Genomic DNA, 23868 nt, shown 5'->3' with positions numbered 1-23868 from the left:
GTTATGTTTAAAACTTCATGATGCCTTGCACCCTAACAAGGTTTTAAAAGCAGTGAGCATGATGTGATTTTCCAAAAATTACCAAGAGTTTTTATGGCCGAGGTTTGTTCAATGTTACAGTCCAAGGAATTTACAGCAAGCACATCATACTTATGTCATCGAAGGATAGAAATGTTTTTATTTATTTATTATTTTTTTCTAGGATCATTCTCGTACAACTTATTAGTATGTAGACAACATATAATTGTATTTTCCTGGATATAGTAACTGCAAGATAGCACTCTGTGCTGAAATTCTCTAAAAGCTAAAATAAAAAAATTAAAAAAAAAACATAGTGGTCTGTATTTCTATGTTCCATAGATGACAGCAAAAGTGATGGAAATTTTCGTCAACTCATATTTAGATTTACATTCAATAAAATGTTGTGGATTGACAATTAGAAAACCAAAGAAGCTTTTATCAGTTTTAAAAGAAATTAACTGTAAATGACTCTGGATAAGTGGAAGAAAATGGATGGATGGATGGATGGATGGATGGATGGATGGATGGATGGATGGATGGATGGATGGATGGATGGATGGATGGATGGATGGATGGATGGATGGATGGATGGATGGATGGATGGATGGATGGATGGATGGATGGATGGATGGAATTGTAACTGAAGAAAGGCCTCAAATATGTTTATTTAAAGAAAATGGTTCCCCAATTATTTTTGTAAAGTTGTTATTGTTAGATTATGCTGCATTAAAAATATTATTTTTTACTTTTAAAGGCTTTTAAACACACTTTTACAGTCAAGTGTGCACATTTGATTAAATGTAACTCATGTGCATCAAGTACTTTAATTTGTGTTTTTATATTCTTTTATTTTGATGGCTGTATATTTTAAGGGTAAATTATCACACACTTCATAAGAATGATTGGCATGAGATGTTTCATAATTTTTAGCATTCCTACATTTCCTCAGAGTAATGAGGAAGGGTTTCGACCATTGATGCGATGAAATTTTAATTCCTTAGTTCCTGTTTTGTTCTGCACACTGATAGCTGGTAGGAATACTGCATCAACAAAGGTAACAATGTGCCATAGGCATCAGAGAGCATAAGGACCGTTAGCATGGAAACCAGGACATGGAAGAAAGATTAATCTTTGAAGAAAGGACCACATCAAAGTTTAAAGAAAAAGAAAATTGTATGCAATCAAGGATGAAAGAAATTGATTTTTAGAAGAACAAAGGTAAAATATCCAGTGTTTACTACACAATTGTAAAACCATAAGAAGTGATACAATGATGAGATATGTTATCAAAAATGCATTGCTAACATCTCTTTGTTCCAGAGCAAATAAAGAACTGAGGAACAATGAAAAATATGCTTTTTTTTCCAACTCAGTAAACATGGCCATCAACCTCATGGACGCACTACTAAATGTGCCAAGACATTTAGTCGACCTTAGTGTCCCAGAAAAACAGTTTATCCACCATCATCAGTGGCAATGCTAACTAGTCTGAGACTTCTCAACAGGCACTGCTGACAGAAATTGTAGCATGGCAGAGAGTAAGGAGATTCTGTGAGAAACGCATACATGAGGTGATTGACAGCACTAAGATCCTCCTCCTTGCTGTGACTGTTTGATTCTGACTGAGCTGTGTATTTCTCGTTAACACTGGGAGCATTGGGAGAAGGCAGAGGAGCTTGTTTTTTCACAGAACGTCTGTCTCATACTATACTTCCACGACACAGTGACAGTTTTAACAGTTTACGTAAAATTCATATTTTTGTAAAGTTACACACGCCAGCTTTAATTAGCTATGACAGGTTGGTTTTGCGATGTCTGTAATCTTATGGTCCTGCTTGAATAGGTGTGGCCAATAAAGTCTTATAAAGAAAATATGCACTGATGTTGAGTTTATTTGCAATGTAAAAATAACATGAACATTTATATTTTCAGCCAGAGATAAATGTTTTACCTCGAAATTGGTTAAAATACTGTTCACAAACTGCTTTTTGCCAAATACCATATTGGCCAGATAAAATATATAAAATATTGAAGAGACAGTCTGCGAAGCTCACAGATTGGCAGACCTGAAGAAAGAATTCTTCAGACTCAATTCTGAAACAAGCATTTTTAGAAGGCAAATCTCCTATTAAAATAACTTCACTGAGGAAGAAATTTTGATTATATTCATACTTGTGTTTAAACTGTTTGAACAGATGAGTGTGAAACCTTAAGACCTCTGGAAATTGTACCCTGTGATGATTTCTAATTTCTGCTGACTTTCTCATGATCTCACACAAGAAACCAGTGTGTGTGCGTATGCGTGTGTGTGCAGTGTTGTCTTTAAATACCTCCCCAGCTGTGCTTAACTAACTTAACTCAAATGCTGCAGTTTATCATATCAAAGTCTTACAGTCTCGGCATCAGCATAATTTTAGCTTTCCCAAATTGTTTGAAGGGATAATAATCTTTCTGTGTGTAAACTTATTATTCTGAAATTTAGCGAATCAATATATTTCTGATAATCCTCACTGACTTAAAACGGAAAGTTTTCAGTTTGATATAAAGTCAGAAAATACTAGGAAATGCAATAACATATAAACTGGTTTGCCATGGCTTAAGTACATGGGTACACTTTCTTTATTTCCCTTTTTTGAACAAACATCTAATGGCTCTCCACCAAGTGGAGGTACAAACTGACAAAGAGTTGAACTGACCTGGAGCCAAGAAAATCACATACAACACTCTAATACACAGTTTTTCCCCCCATTCTATCTAATGGCAATGATAGGTCCAAACCTTAATACTTTCACAAGAAGACTCCACAGGGGATTTCACTTGCTCTGCTGTTGGCAATTTCTAAAGAATTGGGTCAAACTGTGGTCATCAAGAGGTCAGTTCGTCTGATGACATCCCATAGCGGTGTTAATGTTAAGCAGTGGATAAGAGGGTTAGACAAATATGGGTGAAATCCAAACAGGGAGTTGAAATTACTCTGAAGAGAAGTTCGTTCGGCTGAACTGATTTAAATGTCCGTTGACAAACGCCACTACTTTAAAGAGTCCTTAGCACAGTTATAAAGACAATCAGCACTCGGTGCAACTGGGGTTTCAACTCAGAATGAGGACGCTGTGGGATGTCCTGATTACAGTTAAACCACAAGTCAGGGTAAATCAGTAAACCCCACAAGCAACATCAGCACATCCCCCAATCTCTGCCAGCAGCCCTCAAATCCCTTTAGCCACCAGGGGGTCCACTATTGTGGCAGGTTTCCAGCAGCCCACTGTATGTGTTTGTGTATGAGTGAATATGTGCTTGCATGACTCCCTGTATGAAACAGAGAGAAGCAGACAGACAAGAGTGCATGAAAAGTGCATAAACAAATCTGTGAAGGCCTCTGGCTGTGTGTGGGATTGTGTGATAGTGGCTGTGTTTGCAGGAGAGAGAGAGAGAGAGAGAGAGAGAGAGAGAGAGAGAGAGAGAGAAAGTGGGATGGATATGGAGAGGTAGAAAGAGAAAGTGGGTAAAAAAAGGATAAATAATCTAATGGACACATAAAAAGTGTATGAATGCATGAATGAATCTGCATGCCTGTGGCTTTTTGTCTGAACAACTGTGCTGGTGTCAATCTGGGTGTATTCATTTTCATACATTTGCACCTGCCGTGTCTTTTTTTTTTTTCTTTTTTACCCACAGCACAATGTATTTTACTTCCATATGTGTTGTGTATTGTTGTGTGTTAGAGCAACAAAAAGCTTACCATCTGACAAGAAGTATTCCACTTCCCCACTTTTGCCCTCATCCCCGTCAATAGCCTGTAGCTGGTAGACAAATGTTCCTGCCACTGCCTCGGAAGACACAACAGCCAGGTATGGGTATGGCTTCATATTCCACTCAGGGACGTTGTCGTTGACATCAGTGATCGTCAGCTTCACCTTGTTCAGGTACCAGTCTGGGCCTAGAGGACAGTGCGGAGACAGTGGCAGAGAGGCGATTACAAAAAGTGACAGGTGTCATGTAATTGTATGTTTTTGGAGGAGAGACAAGTAACCAGGGAAATATGAAGTACCAACAGTCACTCAACTAAGGGTATAAGTATGTGAGAGATAAATCCTCTCCTGTAGATGGAAACACATAAATCAGGTAGGATAGTAATAAATGTCAGTGTTTCTTGTAAGTTGTGCTGCACTAAACCCAATGCAGTCTAGGTTTAACCCAGGAATCTATCAAATCCAATTCAAAGTATCAGTCTAAGCGTTGTGATCTTCCCTGATTGTTTGTGCTAAGGTTTACTCTCCTCTTTCAAAGTCATCATTCCTAGCGTGTTATTCTTGATACATGAGAGGAGGTGTACAATCCAGTCAGGAGTTTACATTTGCTCCTAATGACATTAGTTTTTTAATGAAGTAGGGCTTGTAACTATACATTTGAGCATTAAAAGTAAAATTTTGGTGAATTTACTGTATTTTTAATCCGCAAAGCTTAAAAATATGCATTTACCCACTAGGAATGGAGTCAAGGCACATTCTTCCAAGACCAAGTCTAAGACCACACTCTCCAAGGCCAAAACCAAGACAAAGACCTGAACTTCCAAGGTCAAAACTAAGATTGAATGTTTGGAGTTTAACTAATATTTTAGGACAATAGAGAGAGTGTGTGTGGGTGAGGGGTTGGGGGGGGGGGTTAAGTTTGTCCTGTTTGGACATCATATCGTGTTTTTACTATGTAGTAGTTGATTTGTGGTAAAGTTGAAGTTGGAGGTATTTTTCTGTCTTTATTTGTGCAATACACCAGCAGTCCTGGCAGTAAAACAGGCCTTCTGTATAATGGCCCAACCAACATTACTGACAGTTGGTAGCTTGCTCTTTGGTTTTAAAAACTCAGCTTCCCGGTTATGATGCCAAATAGTTAAATTAAAACTTTTCTCCAGAAGACATTTGGTTTGTCCATGCGAGAAGCTGCAAAGTTCAGCTGAGCTTTAAGGAGTCAATTTTGAGCAGCGTTGCTTTCTTGGTCAGCATTCTCGACTGCCATGTTGATGCATTATTGTAGATGGTGGATGGAGAAATGAGGGAGTGCTATTCTTCAGCTTTCCCTTGAATGTACAGCTAAAAAGTTCCAACGTGGATACAATAGGGTGTTCTAAAAAGACAATGATCAAAAACTGGTTTTGAGTAGCTTCTTGAATGCCATTCACAAAGTTCTGACCTGAATCAAGTTGCAATGTGAATCATGCTTGAAAGTTAGGTCTGGAGTAGAAAACCCACCAATTAAAAAAAAACAAAAAAAACAAAAAAAACCCCACACTATCTTACCTTGCAGAGTGGTCAAAAGTACAATCAAGACATTTTGGGATCAAGACCAGATACTCAGACAAATATTGGTTGAGCTTTTGGTTAAATATTGGTTAAAGCTTTAGTTATAAATGCTCCTATGTGATCTGGCAACACCTAATTTGAACAAAAATTATTTTGTTTTATTACTTTTGCATGCGTCTTGTGAAGAGCTCAAATAGAATGGTGTTTACAGCAGTGTCTACAGGCGGATCAGTTGCTCGGCTATATGGACCTGGTCTGCTCACCCGTTCCCATACACTTGCTCTTTCAGGCTGAATACAGAAGTGATTCCATGGAAATAACACAGGGACGGCTTCTTTATTTATCATCCGTCTCCCCCGGTAGTTTTAGACTGAAGAAGATGATCCGGAGTGAAGTGAAGGCTGCAAACTTTGCTGTGCGGCGTTAGCTTTAACTTGTAGCGACAAATATTTACAAGCCACCGACTTCTTAATTCAGGATCGCTTGGAAATCCATGAATCCATGATTAACTTCCCCAATTAATCTCAGAGCGTTAAAGTTCCAAACAAACTCGCTAGGATTTGCACTTGTGCAGTGTGAAGGAATGAGATACAGGTGATCGGTTTTTGTAATGGGCAATCACCAATCATACACCACTAATATATAAAGTGCATATCACTAATACTGGTGTGGTGTGCCACTAATATAGTGTGCCACAAATATAAATTGAATGGTTCAAATAAGTAAGTACAGAAACAAAATTGATCTGGTATTTATCCAGATGTTTAGTATAAACTCCTCAATGCCAGGGTGGATGGTGGATGATGGATGTGAAGCCATGTATTAGTTCTACATCAAGTTTCCCAATCAGACTTACAGCATCCGATGGGAGAGAGCCTCAGCCACAGTCTCATCTAGCAAGTCTTGGTAATGCTACCTTGATCTTCCCATAGGAATGCATGGATGACGCCTCAAGACAGCAGGCACTTTGTCGCCTGCATGCTGTCTCACTGAAGTGAATAAGAAGATTCTAGGAATCCAATTACCAACTTGCTCTGTCTAAGCTGAGGCTGACTTCAAGAGAGCACAGCAGCACCCAAAGAGAGGCTGCATGCAAGTACTTCTCCTTATGACAAGAGCATACTAAGCATTGATTTAAACTGAAATTATTTAATGCTTTGCACATGTTAAAATAGAAATGATGTTGAAAAAAAATACTCCTGTTAACGTCACAGGCCTCAATATGTATATCGGTTGCCTCAAGTGAAGTGATTCACAGATCTGTGAGCACAAGACAGTATTTCCACAAATACTGGCTGTGATCATGTGTCAACGTGGCATTAAAGAATGTCAGAAGAGCTGCCAACCAGTTCAGTGGGCTGCCATCCACTAAGGCCATCTGCCTCACCACAGAGAGGAAAAAATTCCCTGCCAAGACAAACATGTTCCCAAACACATGCACCAACAGATTAAAACACGTTTGCAAAAGTTTTGACATCAAAGCAAGTTATCACAAAGTGACAACATACTTCCAATCCTCACACATCTCCCTCTACCCCCACGTGCCTCTCTGACAAACACACATCAGAGGACACAAAAACACACTGGTACCTTGAAAGCTAAAAGTAGCTATGGGTTACAAATCCTGTTATGTAACAAGAACTGTCCACAGGCTACAAGAGTGCTTTTAATCCAAGACAAAAGAAGAATTTGTGATGTATCCTGTCACTACCTGAACTCTGAGTCAGTAGCTCTTCTCTGATGTAAACAGCTGGTTTATTTTGTATACATAAAGTATATGCTTTATGTATATCAGCAAGGTCTGATAAATAGAGCTATGTTCCCTTTGTAACTGCTCCATTCAGGAAATAAATATATTGCCTTTCAAAGTATACTTTCTCCTCGAATGTTTTCACATTTAGCCATGTTACTATCACAGACTTCAATTTATTTAATTGAGAAAGACCAACATAAAGTTGTGAATAATTGTGAAGAACAAAAATATGCATAGAATGCAAGATTTTTTTTATGAATAAAACTCTGAAAAGTGTAGCACAACACTACTCGGTTTTCTAATATGATACTCCGACATCAATTCAAGTACAATCTCCTTCCGGACATTCAACCTGTGTGAGATTGTATATCTGTGTAGATCAGTGGTTGTGCAAGACTTTATTGTGTCAAAGAGAATCGTGTCATAATCTATTTTTACTTCAAATCAGTTTGAAGTAACTGAATTGATTACATTTGTTGACTGTTTACAAACACCGTATTTTTTGGACTACAAGCTTTTTCCCACGCTCTGAACCATGCGGCTTATAGCCCAGTGCAGCTTATATAAGTACGTTTAAAACTTGTATAAAGATAGAGTAAGAAGTTTGGTTGTCCAGGAGAGGCTCAGGGTAGAGCTGCTGCTTCTCCATGCCAGAGGAGCCAGTTGAGGTGGCTGGTTAAGATGTTTCCTGGATGCTTTCTTGGTGACGTGTTCTGGGGACGTCCCACCAAGAGGACATGCTGGAGGGACTATGTTTCTCAGCTGAGCTGGGAATACATTGGGATTCTATCTGGCCTGGGTGGGTGGACAGACGAAGCTGCACACATGGCCATCCACCTGAACTGACAGAACTGCAAAAGAGAGCTGAAATTCTTGTACTGAATGATGGCATAGGTAGCATCTTGGAGAATCTTTATTCAGCATGGTCAGGGAAGGTTTTCAGAATTGAAAGATAGATGCTGCTAAATGTTAGAATCTTAGGTTGTTTTGTAGTTTGATTTGATTCTCGTTTCTTTCTGTGTTAGTTTCTTATTTCGATTTGTTCAGTCTAATTCCTTCCACCACGTGAAAAACAGACGTAGTGATTACAATTCTTTTTTTTTTTCTAACAGGTTTACATTTAAGTTTTGATAGAAAATGCAATTTAACATGCTCTGCACTAGTTCTGGAGCATTCACATCTAAATACAAAAGCTAAAAAGTGTGTGACAGCTTCTAAAGGGATTGTTAGAAGGATAATAACAGAGAAAGGAAGAGCTGGAGGAAGGAATTAATCTAACTTTCTCCTCTGGGGTTTAAAAGTTCCTCTGCTGAGGAGGAAAAAGTTCAAGCTAGACTGTGACGGCACTTTGTTTTGGATAAATAGCCACTGTATCGTGTGGGCAGAAAAACCAATCAATGTTCTGATGTTATCTCCTAAAATGTTGACAGCGGCAATTTATGCACTTTAAGCCAGATCATCCTGCCCTGGAAGACGGAACAATCCTTTCATGATGAATAATGAGAAAGGATAAAGATTCTGCTGCAAAGTAGAAGGGGGGTTAAAAAGCACTTAATCAAAGAGAAATCAGAGCTCTAGCACTTAACATTCAGTTAACTATAAAATCTTTGCAGGGAGCGATGCAGGACACATTCCTTGCCTTCTGCTTGTTGGTGTCTTTCCCAAACATGTCTCTGTGGTAATGGTGGAGATGATTTTACAAGGCTCCATCTAATTAGCTTGTTACAGAGAGACTAATCAGAGCCAAGGCAGATAATTAGAGCCTATCAGCTCTGGAATGATAATGAAGAATGTACACGGGTGTGTGCACGCTTGGGAGGTGCGGGACTTATGCCTGAATGGACCAGAGAGAGAGCAAGAGAGAGAACACGTCTCGTGTTCTGAGGCTACAAACGTGAGCAATTTTTCTCTGATCTGTAGAGTTAAGCAGAGAGTTGGCTGTGAACGATGCCCCACGAGCACCAAACCGACACGGGCTGCCTCACCTGACTGGGACAAAAAAGATGTGATGAAATAACAGGCAGAGCCTCACAGACTCCAGTGGATTTTTCAAAGTCAAATATGCCTTGTGCACTCTGTGTGATGAAAAGCTAGCCTGTGCTGTATACTACAATCCCATAAGGATAAGAGCATCAGCTGGCTGGCTAGCATAATGTATCATGAAAAGTCCATGGTGTGGTTGGCTCTAATACAATGACTGTAGTGTGTTAGCGTGAGTGTGAATTGTGCAGGAGTGTATGTGAATTCGCTCTCAGTGCATGCCCAGTCTGTTGATGTTTCCTGCTGTTAATCCTCTTCTTGGGTACGTGCTATATAAAGCTGCTAAGTGGCTTGCCAGTTAGGGAAAAAAAAAAAAAGTTGTCTCAAGTGCTTCTATGCACACATGCACTACCCACAGTGCAAGGACAGGGAGTGTGTGTGGGAAGGGGATGAGAGGAAACAGAGTAAAGGAGAGAGGCACAGATACAGGAACACAAATATCTACAGAGCGAGCGAGAAAGAGGCTGAGAGGCAGGAAGAGGCAGGCAGCATGGTGGAAGGAGTATTCTCTGATACTTAACAGAGAGCGTAAAATACCAAATCAAAGACAAGAGCCTACACAAGGGATGTACAACAAACACCAGAACAGAGCAAGAGGTAGCAGGAACAACACTGACTGGTAGGAAAACACGAGGTAGCAGACCATGAGAGCAAAAAATTAAGACGGAACACAGAGTGTAATTAATAACACAAGGTTTTTCCACATGCATCCCTCGTTCCCTCTTCTTCCATTCAGGGAGAGAATTAGGATACAAATACGTCTATGTGGAGTTAAACAATTTGCGTCTGCAAGCATAAACATCAATGGCCCGTGTGAGACGTGGAATTTCAGAGGGTGCATTTTTAGCAGCAAGTGAATGGAAAGGGAAAATCAGCTCAAAGGGGGAGTAATGAGGTACATTAACCAAATGCTCGCAGTGTTAAGAAGGCTCTACTCCAACCTATGTGCTTAAAGCGAAGTGTGAAGCCGTCAGCAGGAGATCAACGTGCTGGAAAGCGCAAGGGACGGAAATCTATTAACACCGCAGCAACTGACACACTTACCATGTAAACACACAGATTCAGCTACTTTCATCCCAGAACAATTATCAACGGTAGACATCCTCCAGTTTTGGTCGTTGTTTTAATTTAAAATAAAAATGCCTTAATTTTTCTAAAGTGTACGTATGCATGCTTTAGTAGCTATTTAAAGGCTTTACTTTTAACTGTATCAACAACAAGTAGCCCCAGATTATGGATGCAGATATGAAAAAGTGAAAGTCATGCAGCTTAGTGAATAAAATATATTCTGTAGAAACTACAAAAAGGAAAGTGACGGACTTTATTTATTTCTTTTTGTCAGTTTCAGTATAAAGAATATGGTTTCATTATGATAAAATGAAAGTACATTGTACTTCTGTTCTTTTTTTCATATATAGGAGAATAATAAGGTGTATCTGTTTTTGCCAGGTTGTAAAATTTCTAAATCAAACCTTAAGTGTTCCACCATAAAGTTATTTAGCAAACAAAACTACATAAAATGGAAAAGCCTTCTGTGAAAAATTAAGAACAACCTGTGGTTTATTGAGAAAAGAAATCAGCATTAACCTTAGCAAAGCAATTTTTGCTTCCCCCTGGATATTATACCAAATTCACTAAGATTTCTGACGCTCAGAGAAATATAAGAACAACCAAGCACTATCTTAGGCTCTATAGCTATTTAGCTATCATGCTGTTCAAAATACAACCAACACCTTATCGGTCTGATGAGCATTGGCTCCTTTCCAGAAAGAGCATGGCGGCATGACTTAGGTATATAAAGCTTCCTGTGAATAAACAACTTTGAGACAATATCATTTGAACAGAAGAAAAGAAGAAGATTTGTTTGGCCAAAGGGACAGAATCAAGTTTATGGCATTTCACTACAGTCACCACATTTTAATTATTGGCCTGATGGTTAAATTGTCAAGATTTGGTCTCGCTTGTTAGCTACAAAACCTGAATAGCTTCTACTTTCTCAGGAACCTTGAGTTCCTCAAACAGTATATCAAGGCAACTCTCCGCTGTTGGATGATCTCTACAGCTAAATCTTGGCACAGACTGGGTTAAATCTGTGACAGAATTCCAAAGATCAAGTTGTGGCAATGGCACAGTCGAAATCCTGACCATACCAGGTTGAAATTCATAAAACCTACATACAGCAAAATGATTGCTTCAAATTATTGCAAAGACGTCATCTTTGTTTCATAAATGATGTCTGAGTACCATTTGTTTTGTTTTCAATCTGATATTAGATTTGAACAATAGTACCAGATGATTTAGTACCAATTTTAGTATGGGGACACAAAATTATTGTGTCCTGAAATAATAAAACCCTATAGACAAAAAGGGATGTGTATATTTTTTCACCCATAATCTTTACATTTGTATCTTAAAATTCTGTTAGAAGAAAATTATTGTTTAATAAAATTTAGGCTAATGGTTTTGTTTTATACATTTTCTAAATAAAAACACAACAGGGATTGAACTAAGAATCCATTTTTCATCTAACAGATATATTTAATCTTACAGTGTGTTGTATCATGTATGCTAGGAGCTGTGACTGGTAAATTTCAATTATTGACAAGTCAGTCATTTGATGTAAATTAGACTTTTGGCTAAATTTGGACGAGCCGACATCAGATATTACTGTCACCTTAAGTAGCTAAAATATTGAATACTAAGCCCTGGCAGGGCCAGAATCTCTGAACTGAACTCGCATTTTCTCCTAAATTGTTTGCGATAAAGCTAAAATGTGAGTGTGGTGGTGGGTGTGGGTGGAGGTTTCTTCTATGTTTCAGTGGCTACATTTCCCAGGTAGCATTCTCACTTTGCCCATTTTCTGTGTTGTACTTAATGAAGCTAAAGGGTGCCAGCACAGCTCACTGCAAATTTCTCTTTTTTACCTGTAGCAGCTTTTCCTCTGTGCTTCCTTTTAAGAAAATTGACGTGCAAACAAAATCAAGCAATCTAAGAAAACATCTCTGCCAATCTGAATATAGAAACAAAATCCCTTCAAAGCGAGAAGCACAACAAGGAATAGTAAAACAAGCTGCAAAAAAGACTGCAACTGAAACATTTTCTGGCAAAATGGGAGCACATCCAAAAGGTTTTCAGATATAACATTGTTTTATTTCCTTATTTGTATTTCCTTTTAATGTTTCTGTTTGTATGTGAAGCTATTACAATGAATTTTCAAGGATAGTTACAAAAAATCTCCTGTACTAGTAATTGGAAACATGGACGGATGGGCGGACGGACAGATGGACAGACGGACGGACGAACGGACGGACGGACGGATGGATGGAAATAACCTCTTATAGCTGGGTCCTTTTGTTGGCGCCCATGGGAACATTTTTTCTTTAAGTTTGGCCAAAAGAGGATATTCAGTCATCTGTTTTTTGTTTTTGTTTTTGCTTTGAGGCAAACTTAAATGTGTCCTATTCTCCAACATAAAAGGCAAGGATTTAGAGAGAGCAAGTGTTGCATGGAGATATCCTGGTAGGGTATGTAGCCTTTAGAAAAAGGAAATGTAAAATTACTGAAATATTTTAATGCCTCTTTCACATGAAAATGCTGCAAAAGGTTTGTACTTGGAAATCTTTGGTAAATTGCATGTCAGTTCTATAACTAATTTAACTGGATTTTTTTTTTTTTTGTTCTAGTGGCCGTTATTAATAATAGTCGTCTGGCAGGAAAGTGTGTTGTGAGAGAGGAGTAGACATGCAGCAAAGAGGTCAGGACTTGAACCCATGATGGCAGCGTCAAGGACTGAGGCCTCTGCGCTTGGATTGTTCGCTTTAACCATGCGCCATCGCCTTACCCATAATGGGTTTTAATATTATTTAAATTTAGCCAATGATTCTATTGTCTCAATATTTGGTAAAAAAAAAAAAAAAAAAAAAAAAAAAAACTGCAAAGGTTTTTAAAAATGAAGAAATGTACCTAAAAACAGAGAACACACCTGAAAATTAGAAGCTCACTCTTTTATACAAGAAAAATACGAAAATTGACTAAATCTGAAAAGTTCTAGGATATGCAATACTGTACGTTTAACTGTCGAAGTCCTATTAAGTCTGTTAAGTCGTTTAGTACCTGTTATTTGCTAAGATATTCTCAAAAATAATTCCACAGAAAATTTTGACTTTCTATTTTCAAGTTGCATTAGGAAACTGTTAATCTGTTGAACAATCAGTTTGAGGGTCTTTTTTATCCAGCTTGCCTGTTCATCCTGTGAATATTTGGGTTCACACAGAGCCTATAAAAAGAAAACTGCTTTTACAAATCGGTTATGATGAGCATTATTTGGCGTCTTTGACAAGAAAAAAAGATATCAAAGTGAGAACTGGTTTGGTTTTCACAGAATAATGACAATTAAATAAAAGCATGTAGCATTAATGAAGCCTTTGCATAAACATTCGCCCCCTTCAAGTCAGTATTCAGTCAATGCAATCGCAGCAGACCCAGGCAACAGTTGTATGCAACATTTCTCCCACCTCAGCTGCTGAAGATTGTAACTCCTTCAGCGTAGTCATTGGTAGAGTGCATAGCTTTCACACTAAAAATTGGCATAATTAACAAGCAAAACAATTTAAAAGCTAAGTATTTAATATATAAAACTAGAAAATAAATAAAAAGAGTAAAATGGTGGAATATGTTAATCCATTAAAGTGAAAATTATTTTTTGAACAGATGAGCTTAGGTGTGAAACGCTTAACAGAGGAGTGTTGTCATGAGTGTCAGAAAGAGCAGAAGCTTCTTAAAGCAGCAGAGGCCCAATTTCAAGATGCTATATAATGAAACTATGTTTCTTTTAATCCATTTTTGATATACACCGCATTCATACAACTGACATTTGCACTTGATTGTGCTATAAAATGGCACAATGTGCCTGGAAAATACATAATACTGCCCCTTTAGTGAGTCTATCTATGTTCTTCCTAGCTTCTGCAAGCTCTTACCTGAAAAATTGGCCTGTTGTATTAAAACTGTGATTCTTCTTTGAAGGGAAAACAAATAAATTCAAAAGCATTTCCATTTTAAAAAGTAAAAGGATTGATGTATGCACTTCATAACCATTTTGCTTCATTCTTATACAATTTGCCACACAATTTTTTTTAAGTTGTAATATGCTTACTTGATATAATTTAAACATGAAGCGACAGCAGAGAGGCAAAGCAAAATACAAAAATAAAAAAAGTAAAAAAAAATACAACCATGACGGCTATCTTAGTCACTTTCAAAATGACTCATCAAATCTCTTCTAGCCATGAGGAATGGGGGATACAAATTAGCCCAAGTGAGGTTATCAGAATGTAATGTGAGCAGTGAAAAGTAGGCCTCCTTCCTTCCCTTAAATGGATTTTTTTTTGTCAGCCTCTATCTTAGTAACCTCAGAGAAATTAGCATACTGTGCAAAAAGGGATTTGTGCTAACAAAGACATGCTATGACATCTGAAAAGAGAACAGTGTCCAAATATTTTGCTGCTATAAACAAATTCTGGTAAATAGAATTAGTAGAGCAAAATGAGATAAGATTTGTGGTCTGACTATCTCACAGAAGGTTAACATTTAAGATCTTTCTTTTCATTTCAGCTCTGTACTGGTAACATTGTACTAAACTTCTATTCATCATTAAAATTCTTCAGATCCAGGCCACACATTTCCAGATATCTGCATTCCATAATTAATGGAACAATTAGAAAGACCTCTGTTTGGGAGGGAAAAAAAACAACTTTTATTTATTTATTTATTTATTTATTTATTTATTTATTTATTTATTTACACTTTGCTGGATAATTTACACAATAGTTTCCAGTAGGACACAGTCTTCTTGCATAGAATAATGGAGATCAGGATGTGGAGGTAGTGATGGTGCTGCTAATTATGTTCAGGTTAACACTGGAAGGTACAACTACATCATAGAAATGCATCTACAATCCGTGGTAGATAAAGGAATTGCAATTAGCTTATTGATACATGAGAAATGTTTGCTAAATTTTGCATCTTTTCAGATGATAATTTGTCAGCAACTCCTCAATGTGTCTGAAAATTTATTTAGACATGCAGTCACTGAATGATATGTTTAAATATATGCCACGTGGAGCTTTGTTTAAAATGGTGGCACTGTGTTCACTGTCCTCTCACGTGTTTTCTACTGGATATTAAGTTCTGATCATTAAGCTAATCACTCCATAATAGTGACCTTGTTGGTCAGGTACCAAGATGTACAAGTGTGGTTTTGGGGTTCTTGTCTTATCTAAACATGTTTCAAGGGAATTTGCTCTTCAATGTAAGATAACATAACCTCTTAAAGTAGTTTGATGGATGCAAACTGATCAAGTCTGACACCAGAGGGAGATAAACACCTTAGTTCCATAATATTTAAGCCACCGTGCTTCATGAAGAAATATATGGTGTCCAACAAGCTGTCTGCAACCCCTAGACTTCTAAAGATTTTTTTTTTTTGTCGTTGTTTATGGTTCAAGAAAATGTGTAATTTCACTACAGACGAGGCAGTGTGTTCTTGCGTGTTCAGCTGTGGTGGCCAGAATTTTACCGTGTACAATAAAATTCTGGCAACCACAGCTGCTGGTATTTTACTGTAAATTAGGTTTGTTTTTGTTTTTTACAGTGCACCTCATGTATGTAGATTTTTCAATATCTTTTTGAGGAGCTACTTGCTGATAACTAGATTCACAATAATCAGCCTTGGCATATTTGACTATTGTTGTCGTTGTTGTACCCCTAAAAGAGGAGTACTGTAAGCCAGTCTGTAATTTTAATCTTCTTTTTATTGCATTGCAAGGCCTGACATACAAGCAACATTGTGTCATAAAAACACCCATAGTTGTTTTTGCAGAATCCAAATGGAGTTCTTGTCCTTGCTGACAAAATCTTGGGATAGTTCTGAAATAAGTCATTTCCAGGAGAAGACGCATTCTCTGTTTGTTCTCATGGATCAATTTGTTCTTATTCTTGTTACACATGTCCCACCTAAGTGATTCATCTATTTGGTTGTGCACAATCAATGTGATCTTTATAAAAAAAAAAACAAAAAAAACAATGCATGTTTCTAAAAACATATGAATTGGAATTAATTTTTTCTGTTCTTCATGAAAAGAAATACTTCACCATTTTGTCAGTAAACGTTCTTTATGCTTTGAAATTACACATAATATTATTTTATCAGATATACATTCTGAACGTTACGTTTGATACTTAAACTCTCTTTACAGCTGTCTTTAAAAAAGCATTAGTTTATTGTTCACATCCCACTTCACACTGCAGCCCACTGCAGTCAAGGTTTTGGTCTCTTCCACATCAATAGCTTCATTTTACTGAATAACACACTAAGGTTACCATCTATGGAAGGGATGAAGAAAAAAATGATTAAAGCTCACAGTCGTTGTTGAACACTATAAACACATTCTTGACACAAGTAAGAAATAAATACTCTACTCTGCACTGTGATTTGCTGTAGTAGTTATTTTTATTTAAATTAGTTAAAAATGGATCTGTAGCTTTCTCCAGCAGAAAGTGTTAATGGCTGCTTACTTAAGGGCAAATATTTAACCTACACAAAGGTCAGTAATCAAACAGTTTTGATCAAAACTGGACAGAAGAAGTTAGAAGTGTTTAATTAGGTTGGAGAACTTGTTTCCTACCTGGAAAAAAAAAATGTCCCGCACAGGACAAGATCAAAATATGATTCCAAGTTACCCGAGGAGAACAAGAACAAGCAGAGGTTTCATCTTTGTTGTGTTCAGAGATGGCTGTAGTGGTGCTGAACAACACATTCCTTGCACGATTTCATGGACTGAAAGTGAAAACATTCAACCTTTTCATTTCACATCTAATAGCTTGCCGGGCACCATTGCTACAGAAGGCTGTAATCAAATGCTGTTTAGGATCCCCTCTCTCTTTATCCTAGGTTTTATTTTTCTCAAATTATATCTCCATGTCCAATTTTCCATTTATCTCTAAAATCCTTGCAAAAGTTGAGCTAACTCGCCATCTACAGAAAAACAGTATTTAAGACACTCAGAGCACCTCTTGCCATTTGATCACGGGAGAGCTCTGAAGATAAGTGGGTATAGACTACAGACTCGTAGCGCGTAACAGTTTGTCTTGCAAACTGAAAATTGTGGGTTCTCTTTCGGCTTTCTCACACACAAGATACTAAAACCCAGATTACCTAAAACTCTGTGTAGCTGTGTATGAGTGTGACTTGGTGAATGTTGCTCTACTGTAAAGTGTCTTAAGGGGTCAGTCAGTATGACTAGAAAAAGTGCTACATAAATTCAGACTATTTACTTTACAGGGGTTTCAATCTGACACATAAGTTTATTCACCATCACGGTGTTCCACAAAGTTATGTTCTAGGTCCAAATTTATTAGAATTTTACGTAATCCATGAGCGATACGATCAGTATATCCAGCTCTTGGAAAAAAAAATTAAAAGACCATTTAAAATCAGTTTATCTGATTTTATTTTTTATAGGTGAATTTTTGAGTAAAATGAACTTTTTTTTTTTTTTTCTATGAACTACTGACAACATGTCTCCAAAATTCCAAGTACAAATTTTGTATTTATTTGCAGAAAATGAGAAATGGTCAAAATAACAAAAAAGATGCAGTGCTTTCAGACCTTAGATAACACATAGAAAACAAGTTTATGTTCATTTAGAAACAACAATGCTAATGTTTTCACTTTTGAAGAGTTCAGAAATCAATATTTGAAGGAATAACCTTTTCCTTTTTTAATTTTTTTTGTCAAACATCTTTCCTTTTAATGTTCTTATCTCATTATAAATGTTATAAAGTTCTTTTTTTTACTCTTTTGGTGACTTTTTTTTTTAACTTCTACTTGGTTGGTTTAAAATGGTTTTGTGTTATTTTTTATCAGCGTCCTTCCTTTCCAAACAAAACTGTGACTTTAATTGGCTTTCTTCAAATGTTTTTTGTTTTTTTAATGGTGCCGCACATATGATTTTTGTTTTTATTTTACAAGTTCCTAAAAAGACAGCAAGACAAAAATGTAAGTAGCAATCAGCGAGATGTTTTTATTTAGGAGTGTTGGTGCTAAAAAACACAAAAATCTGCTCACCAAGGCTAGTTCTTCAATGATATGAAACAGATCTAAAAACAAACTAAATACAATAGCATAGTGGTTAGAGAAGATTCCGGCTGAACAAAACAATAATCCTGATTTGTCAGTCATTTTTAAGAAACAAATTTAGAAAACAAATTGTTCTATAATTTCAGATTTATTAAAAAAAAATAAAAATACAGAACTCTACCACATTTGGACTCTGTAATTTATGTAGTCTGTACTTACAGAAAGTAACTTTATGAGAAATTAGCTTGATTGAACTGGGTTGTAGATTTTAGTAGAAATTGTTAATGGTATACAGGTAAATATTAAATAAAGCTTCACAATTAATCAAATCATAACTGTCATCGCAAAATCAAAGCATGCTATATTGCAATCATAATAAAAAATTATGTATTATTTGGCTAGTATATTTTAAGAGCCATACATTCCCATTCTTATACCATCGGCCATTTGGATGCACTTTTGCTGTCTTTGATGCTCACATCTGTTTACTGAGTAACAGATCTGATTTCTACATCGACTCTATGCATAATCAATGCAAAGTCTTCTGATTTAGACATATATTTTGACTAGTTTTAAAGAAAACACAACTATCAAGCAAAAACGTGGTATAAGATTAGATTTATAATAGAAAGTCTGCAAATCATTCAAAAATGCCAGAAAGCATGAACCAAAGCTGAAAACAAATATGTTGTACATATCGCTTCTTCCAGAAGGAGGAACAAACTAAATGGCTTCATTCACTTTTTCTGCTGTCATTGCCAAACTACAACCATGACAGATATCGAATCTCAAACTACTCAAAAAATTTGACGTCAAACATTCTTCTGTTTCCTGATTGGCCCAGTTGGTGCTCAGCTGGAAAAATTCTGGTCAGTGGGAGAAATCCCAGATGAAGCACTGAGATGAATAAGTTGAATAAGAATTTATACCAGTTTCAGGGTAGATTTCTCTAGACATTATTTAGATGCATTTTAAATAACAAACAATGTTCAACGAGTGACAAAAAAATTTAGAGACCAAGAAGCCGAAGCTCACAGAGGGAAGGATGAAGAATGTCACAGCAACAAAAATATCACCATGGCATGTTTTCTAGATGTTTTGCATCCTTTCTTTTGAACTGTTCTATATAACAGCTATTATACAAAAACACTGAACTAACACTTAAAATAAAAAACTAATATGGCATCAGGGAACTGTTCACTTCAACAGACAACAGATATTGCAACTGCAGCTTACTGCATGCTCTATTTTACTGAATTATTTTATTGCTGCAGATTCCATTTTGCAGTATTGTCCTTCTCATCTCTGACTTATAGAGTTAGTGCTTTTTACAGAATATATTTCACAGTTTTGTCACAGCTATTTCTAAAAAAAAAAAAAAAAGAGTTTATGACGCAAGGCTTACACAGAAACCATGAATTGAAACAACTGCAACCATCGCTTTGAGGACTTGTGAGGGTCTCCCCTGACAAAAGACCTTACCACATGAAGTAGCCTAAACAATAGCAGACTTAGTTGGGCAATTGTTGCCTGCTGTGGTTTGCACCACATTGACATGAAACGGCCCTGCAGGCACCAAAAGTCACTCCAAGGCTCATCTATTTAAAATGGAAAAAAGTAAATTGTGTTCTTTTTTTTTTTTTTCTTTAAAATAAAGTAGCTGAGAGAGAAATAATCGCAGAGAACAGCGAAGCAAATTTCAAAACTAGCTGAAACATCTCTGAGATATTTCAGTAAGTATTAAATACACCATCAAAGCCAACAAGATGCTGTGCTCCCAGCAAATCAATACCAGTCTTGCAGCGTAATGAGGGCAGTAACAGGTAGGCTGAATACAAAGGGTTTTTAGCTGCTTTTAAAAGGACATCCAGTGCTGTTGTTTGTCTTTTTTTTTCTCCTATCTACACTCTAAGCAGCCTAAACCGCTTTATCTAGTCGCATTGTCTAAAATTATTGAGAATTGGAAGGTAAAGCGCTATAACAGAGACTACAGACAGTCCATTTATCGTAAAAGAATAATATCTTAGGGCTTGGAAATTGATTGGAAAGCAACAAAAGAAACATAAAGCATTTGGCTACAGCAGTTTTCTTTACTTGTATAAATGTTTGTGCTTTCTCCGGGCAGGTAAAGATAAATAACTGGACGGATTTTCCGTGAGGACAACCTGAAAAGAAATTTCAGTTCCATATGATTGGCAGTGAGATGAATTCCTCACCTCCTCGCAAATGAAATTGGGAGAAACAATCGCGCACACAGGTATCAGGTTACACTTGCGTAACCTCTACATTACCAGTCAAGCATCATCTTTTCTGAGCCATCTGCAAAAATCATATGTAATTAGAGCTGGCAGAGAAGTACGCTTTCTACTCTCAAATTGTTATGGAAAAACGAAGCTGGAATCCAACTTACTAAAGCATGTGTCCGACAGAGAAAACAGAGCTCCCATCCATTATTCCACCCACTGGGCACTCTACAGTAAAAAAATAAATAAAAAAATGGAATGATCTACTGCAACACATGCATCCTCTGTCAGTGGAATGGCTGAAACTTATTTGCAAAGGTTACAAGGGCTGTTAATCCAGCTGACAGTCAAAGATGGAATTTCTGAGCAAAATCCTCACCGTGTGGATCTGAAGTTTTCAGATGGAAATTGCTGTTTGACCTCTCGCTGCCCTGCTTTGCACCTTACTTTGAGCTTTCATTTGCATGTCTGATGAGGTGAGTAAACATGTGTTTATTTCCCCAGCTGGCACCTTTACACGTGTTCAAGTTGTGTGTCAAGCACTGTCTGCAGGATGGTTTGTTTGGCAATAGAGGATTATTGACATTTTATGGGATTTAACGTTGTTTGTCCATCCATGTGTATTTGACAGGACTCTATTGTGAGAAAATGTGTGTGTGTGTGTGTGTGTGTGCGCGCGTGTGTGTGAGGTGCATTTTTGTTTAGCTCTGCTGCTTTGGTGGATCCAGTGCCACATTACAGCAGCTGTGTACCAAGCAAGTGGAATGAGTAGATGAGTGATGAGCGACTGTGCTCACCTCACTATTTATTTCCTTGGGGTTACAGCGCCTTGCAGAAATAATCAGACCCCTGAACCTTTTCACATTTTGTCATATAATCACACACTTCTGAGTATTTTGGAGCGATTTCACGTTACAGACCAGCACAAACAGTGCATACACTGAGTACTAGAAGGGAAATGATTCATAGGTTTTCAAAAGCCTTCGCAAACACAAATCTTAAACGTGTCGAGGACATTTGTATTCAGTACCACCGAGGCAATAATTCACAGAATTACCTTTCACTGCATTTATAGCTGCAGGACTTTTGGAGTATACCTCTACCAGCTTTGCAGGTCCAATGGCCCATTCTTCTTTGCAAAATATCTCAAGCTCAGTCAGATTGGATTAAGAGCATCCGTGAACATCATTTTTGATTCTCGCCACAAATTCTCAATTGAATTTAGGTTTTGGATTTAACTGAGCCATTGGTGAATGGCTCAGTTAAGCCACCTCATTGTAGCTCTGGTTGTATGTTTTGTGTCGTCCTGCTGGAAGGTGAACCACTGCCTCACTTTCATGTCTTTAACAGTTTTATTTCCATATTAACTTTCTCAGATAAGCAAATAACTTTCTTTCACATTTGTTGTGTCCTCTATGGCTTCCGGCAATCTGCATACCAGACTAACTATGGCTTTCTGTCAACAATGGCTTTCTTCTTATAATTCAGCCATAAAGGCCAGATCTGTGATCTGTGGCTATCCGGTCAACAGATTCTCCCACCTGAGCTATGGATTTCTGCAGCTCCCCCAGAGAGTTTCCAAGGCCTCTTGACTGCGTGTCTGATTAATGATCGTTTCCTCTGGCCTTTCAGGTGCGATGATTCGCTAAGTCTCAGTAGATTTGCAGCTCTTCAATACTCTTTTCATTTATAGATGACAGAATGAACGCCACTACTTTCTGTTGGGCTGTGATGTAAAATACAGTGACGTCTGCGGCTGTTAGATGGCAAAGTGTGAAGAACTTCCTTGGGTTTTCACAAGGCATGTCTTTTGTCCTCTTTCAGGAGAAGAGAGCAGAAGTGCAAAGCAACGTTTCTCTCTCCCCTTCCCTTCAGGAAGGTGCACCATTTATCGTTGCAGCTTTCGTTCTTTCATTTCGTCATTAGTCTCTATCAGTGCCCGTCTGTTGGTGTTACTGCATGTCAGACAGCCATCTTTCTCTCTCCATAGTTTGATAATGGGGAGGTAATTTCAGCTTTATGGCAGTATGACTCTAATGATGAGGAAGGGGTAGCTGAGAGCGTGCTAGGACGGTGAAAAATGAGTTGCTTTTTTTCCCCTGCATTTGTAACACACCTCTGTGCGCACACATCTGCGCCTTTTCTGCATCTAAATGTGCGTGTAAGCTCATCCACATACATGCAGACTGAAACAGGACAGGGTCCAGCTCCAACCGCCATCCCCATAACTGAATGGGCTGTTAATGGAGACTAATGAGGGAATAGTTCCACGGCAGATGTGCCCTCTCCGCAACACTGTTTTAGCTTGACACCATAAAACAGACCCAAGTGAGACATCAGCAGGCAAGCAGCCACTTCCTGCTCTGATTAAACTCTTTATATGTTACACAAATTTCAATTTCTCCTTCTATTTTTTTTTTTTTCTTACCAAGTTTGCCTCATGCTGTTGCACCCCAGGAAATAAAAGTAAGTATCATTACGACATTGCACCTAGAGTCACATTAAATGACAAAAGCGCTGGCAGTGTCAGCCAGGCCCAAAATCTGTTACAAGGCCATCTTCTTCACTGGAGTGTGAAATTATTTTAGCTCTCTCCTCATTATAGGATTTTAAAATGCATTATAGTTAGGGCTTTTATGGTGTGCCGCGGCATTAATTCAATTTGCCCTATTCACGCTTTCTTATTATCACGCTCAGTTCAAGCTACAGGGAGAGGAAGCTGCTGAGCAGTGCTTCCAGGTCTTATCTCCAAAGGATATAAACTACAGTACTCCGCGCTCAATCAGAGCTGGGAACTGCCTTCTTCATCCATTCATCCACTTTGCTTCTGTCTCCTCTGCTCCTTTTCCCCAGACGCTGCCTTCTGTGGTGACCTCCCATCTCTCCTTCCATCTTTCATCCCTCTCTCCATTTCCCTGTGAGTTGGTGATTGATGGAGGTGGTCCATGGAGTGCTTTTCGATATCTTTCCATAGAAACACATCTCTAGGCAAACAATCACGCACAGCCCGCGAACGGACAGGGATGCCAACACACACGAGCCCAAACAGGAGATTGGTGCCAGGCAGAAGCAACAGAGGCTGCTGCACAGGTTTAATGGGAAAACAAGCCACAGTGTATGGGTTAGACAGGATTAATCTATCACTGAAACCAGGCCCGGGTCTGTGATTGTTTAGCACACCAGAGAGGGAGGCATTCTGGGAACCTCGTCTCACTATCTGTTACTGTGCAAAGGTAGAATAATGTAGTGAACATCGGAAATGCATTTCCATAGAAGCAGAGGGACATTAGTATGGAGAAGCAGTGCGGAGTTAGACTTCAGCTCTGACGGCATTCATCCAATAGAAATGCTGCACGCTTGCGCGAATGCACACAC

General features: G+C 37.9%; 1 protein-coding gene across 1 annotated transcript in view; it reads right to left on the bottom strand.

Moving 5' to 3' along the window:
* The window catches only part of LOC106918857 (neural-cadherin-like), a 98528-nt gene that overhangs the window by 48192 nt on the left and 26468 nt on the right, over nt 1–23868 (bottom strand). The window contains exon 2 of the mRNA XM_088006383.1: nt 3761–3958. Within this exon, the coding sequence (XP_087862509.1) occupies nt 3761–3958 (198 nt within the window). The remainder of the gene's footprint in view (nt 1–3760; nt 3959–23868) is intronic.

This window comes from Poecilia mexicana, unplaced genomic scaffold (genome assembly GCF_051168715.1).
Source record: "Poecilia mexicana isolate PSO_F unplaced genomic scaffold, ASM5116871v1 scaffold_6, whole genome shotgun sequence".
Lineage (NCBI taxonomy): Eukaryota > Metazoa > Chordata > Actinopteri > Cyprinodontiformes > Poeciliidae > Poecilia > Poecilia mexicana.
This window is presented reverse-complemented; position numbering and strand designations above follow the sequence as displayed.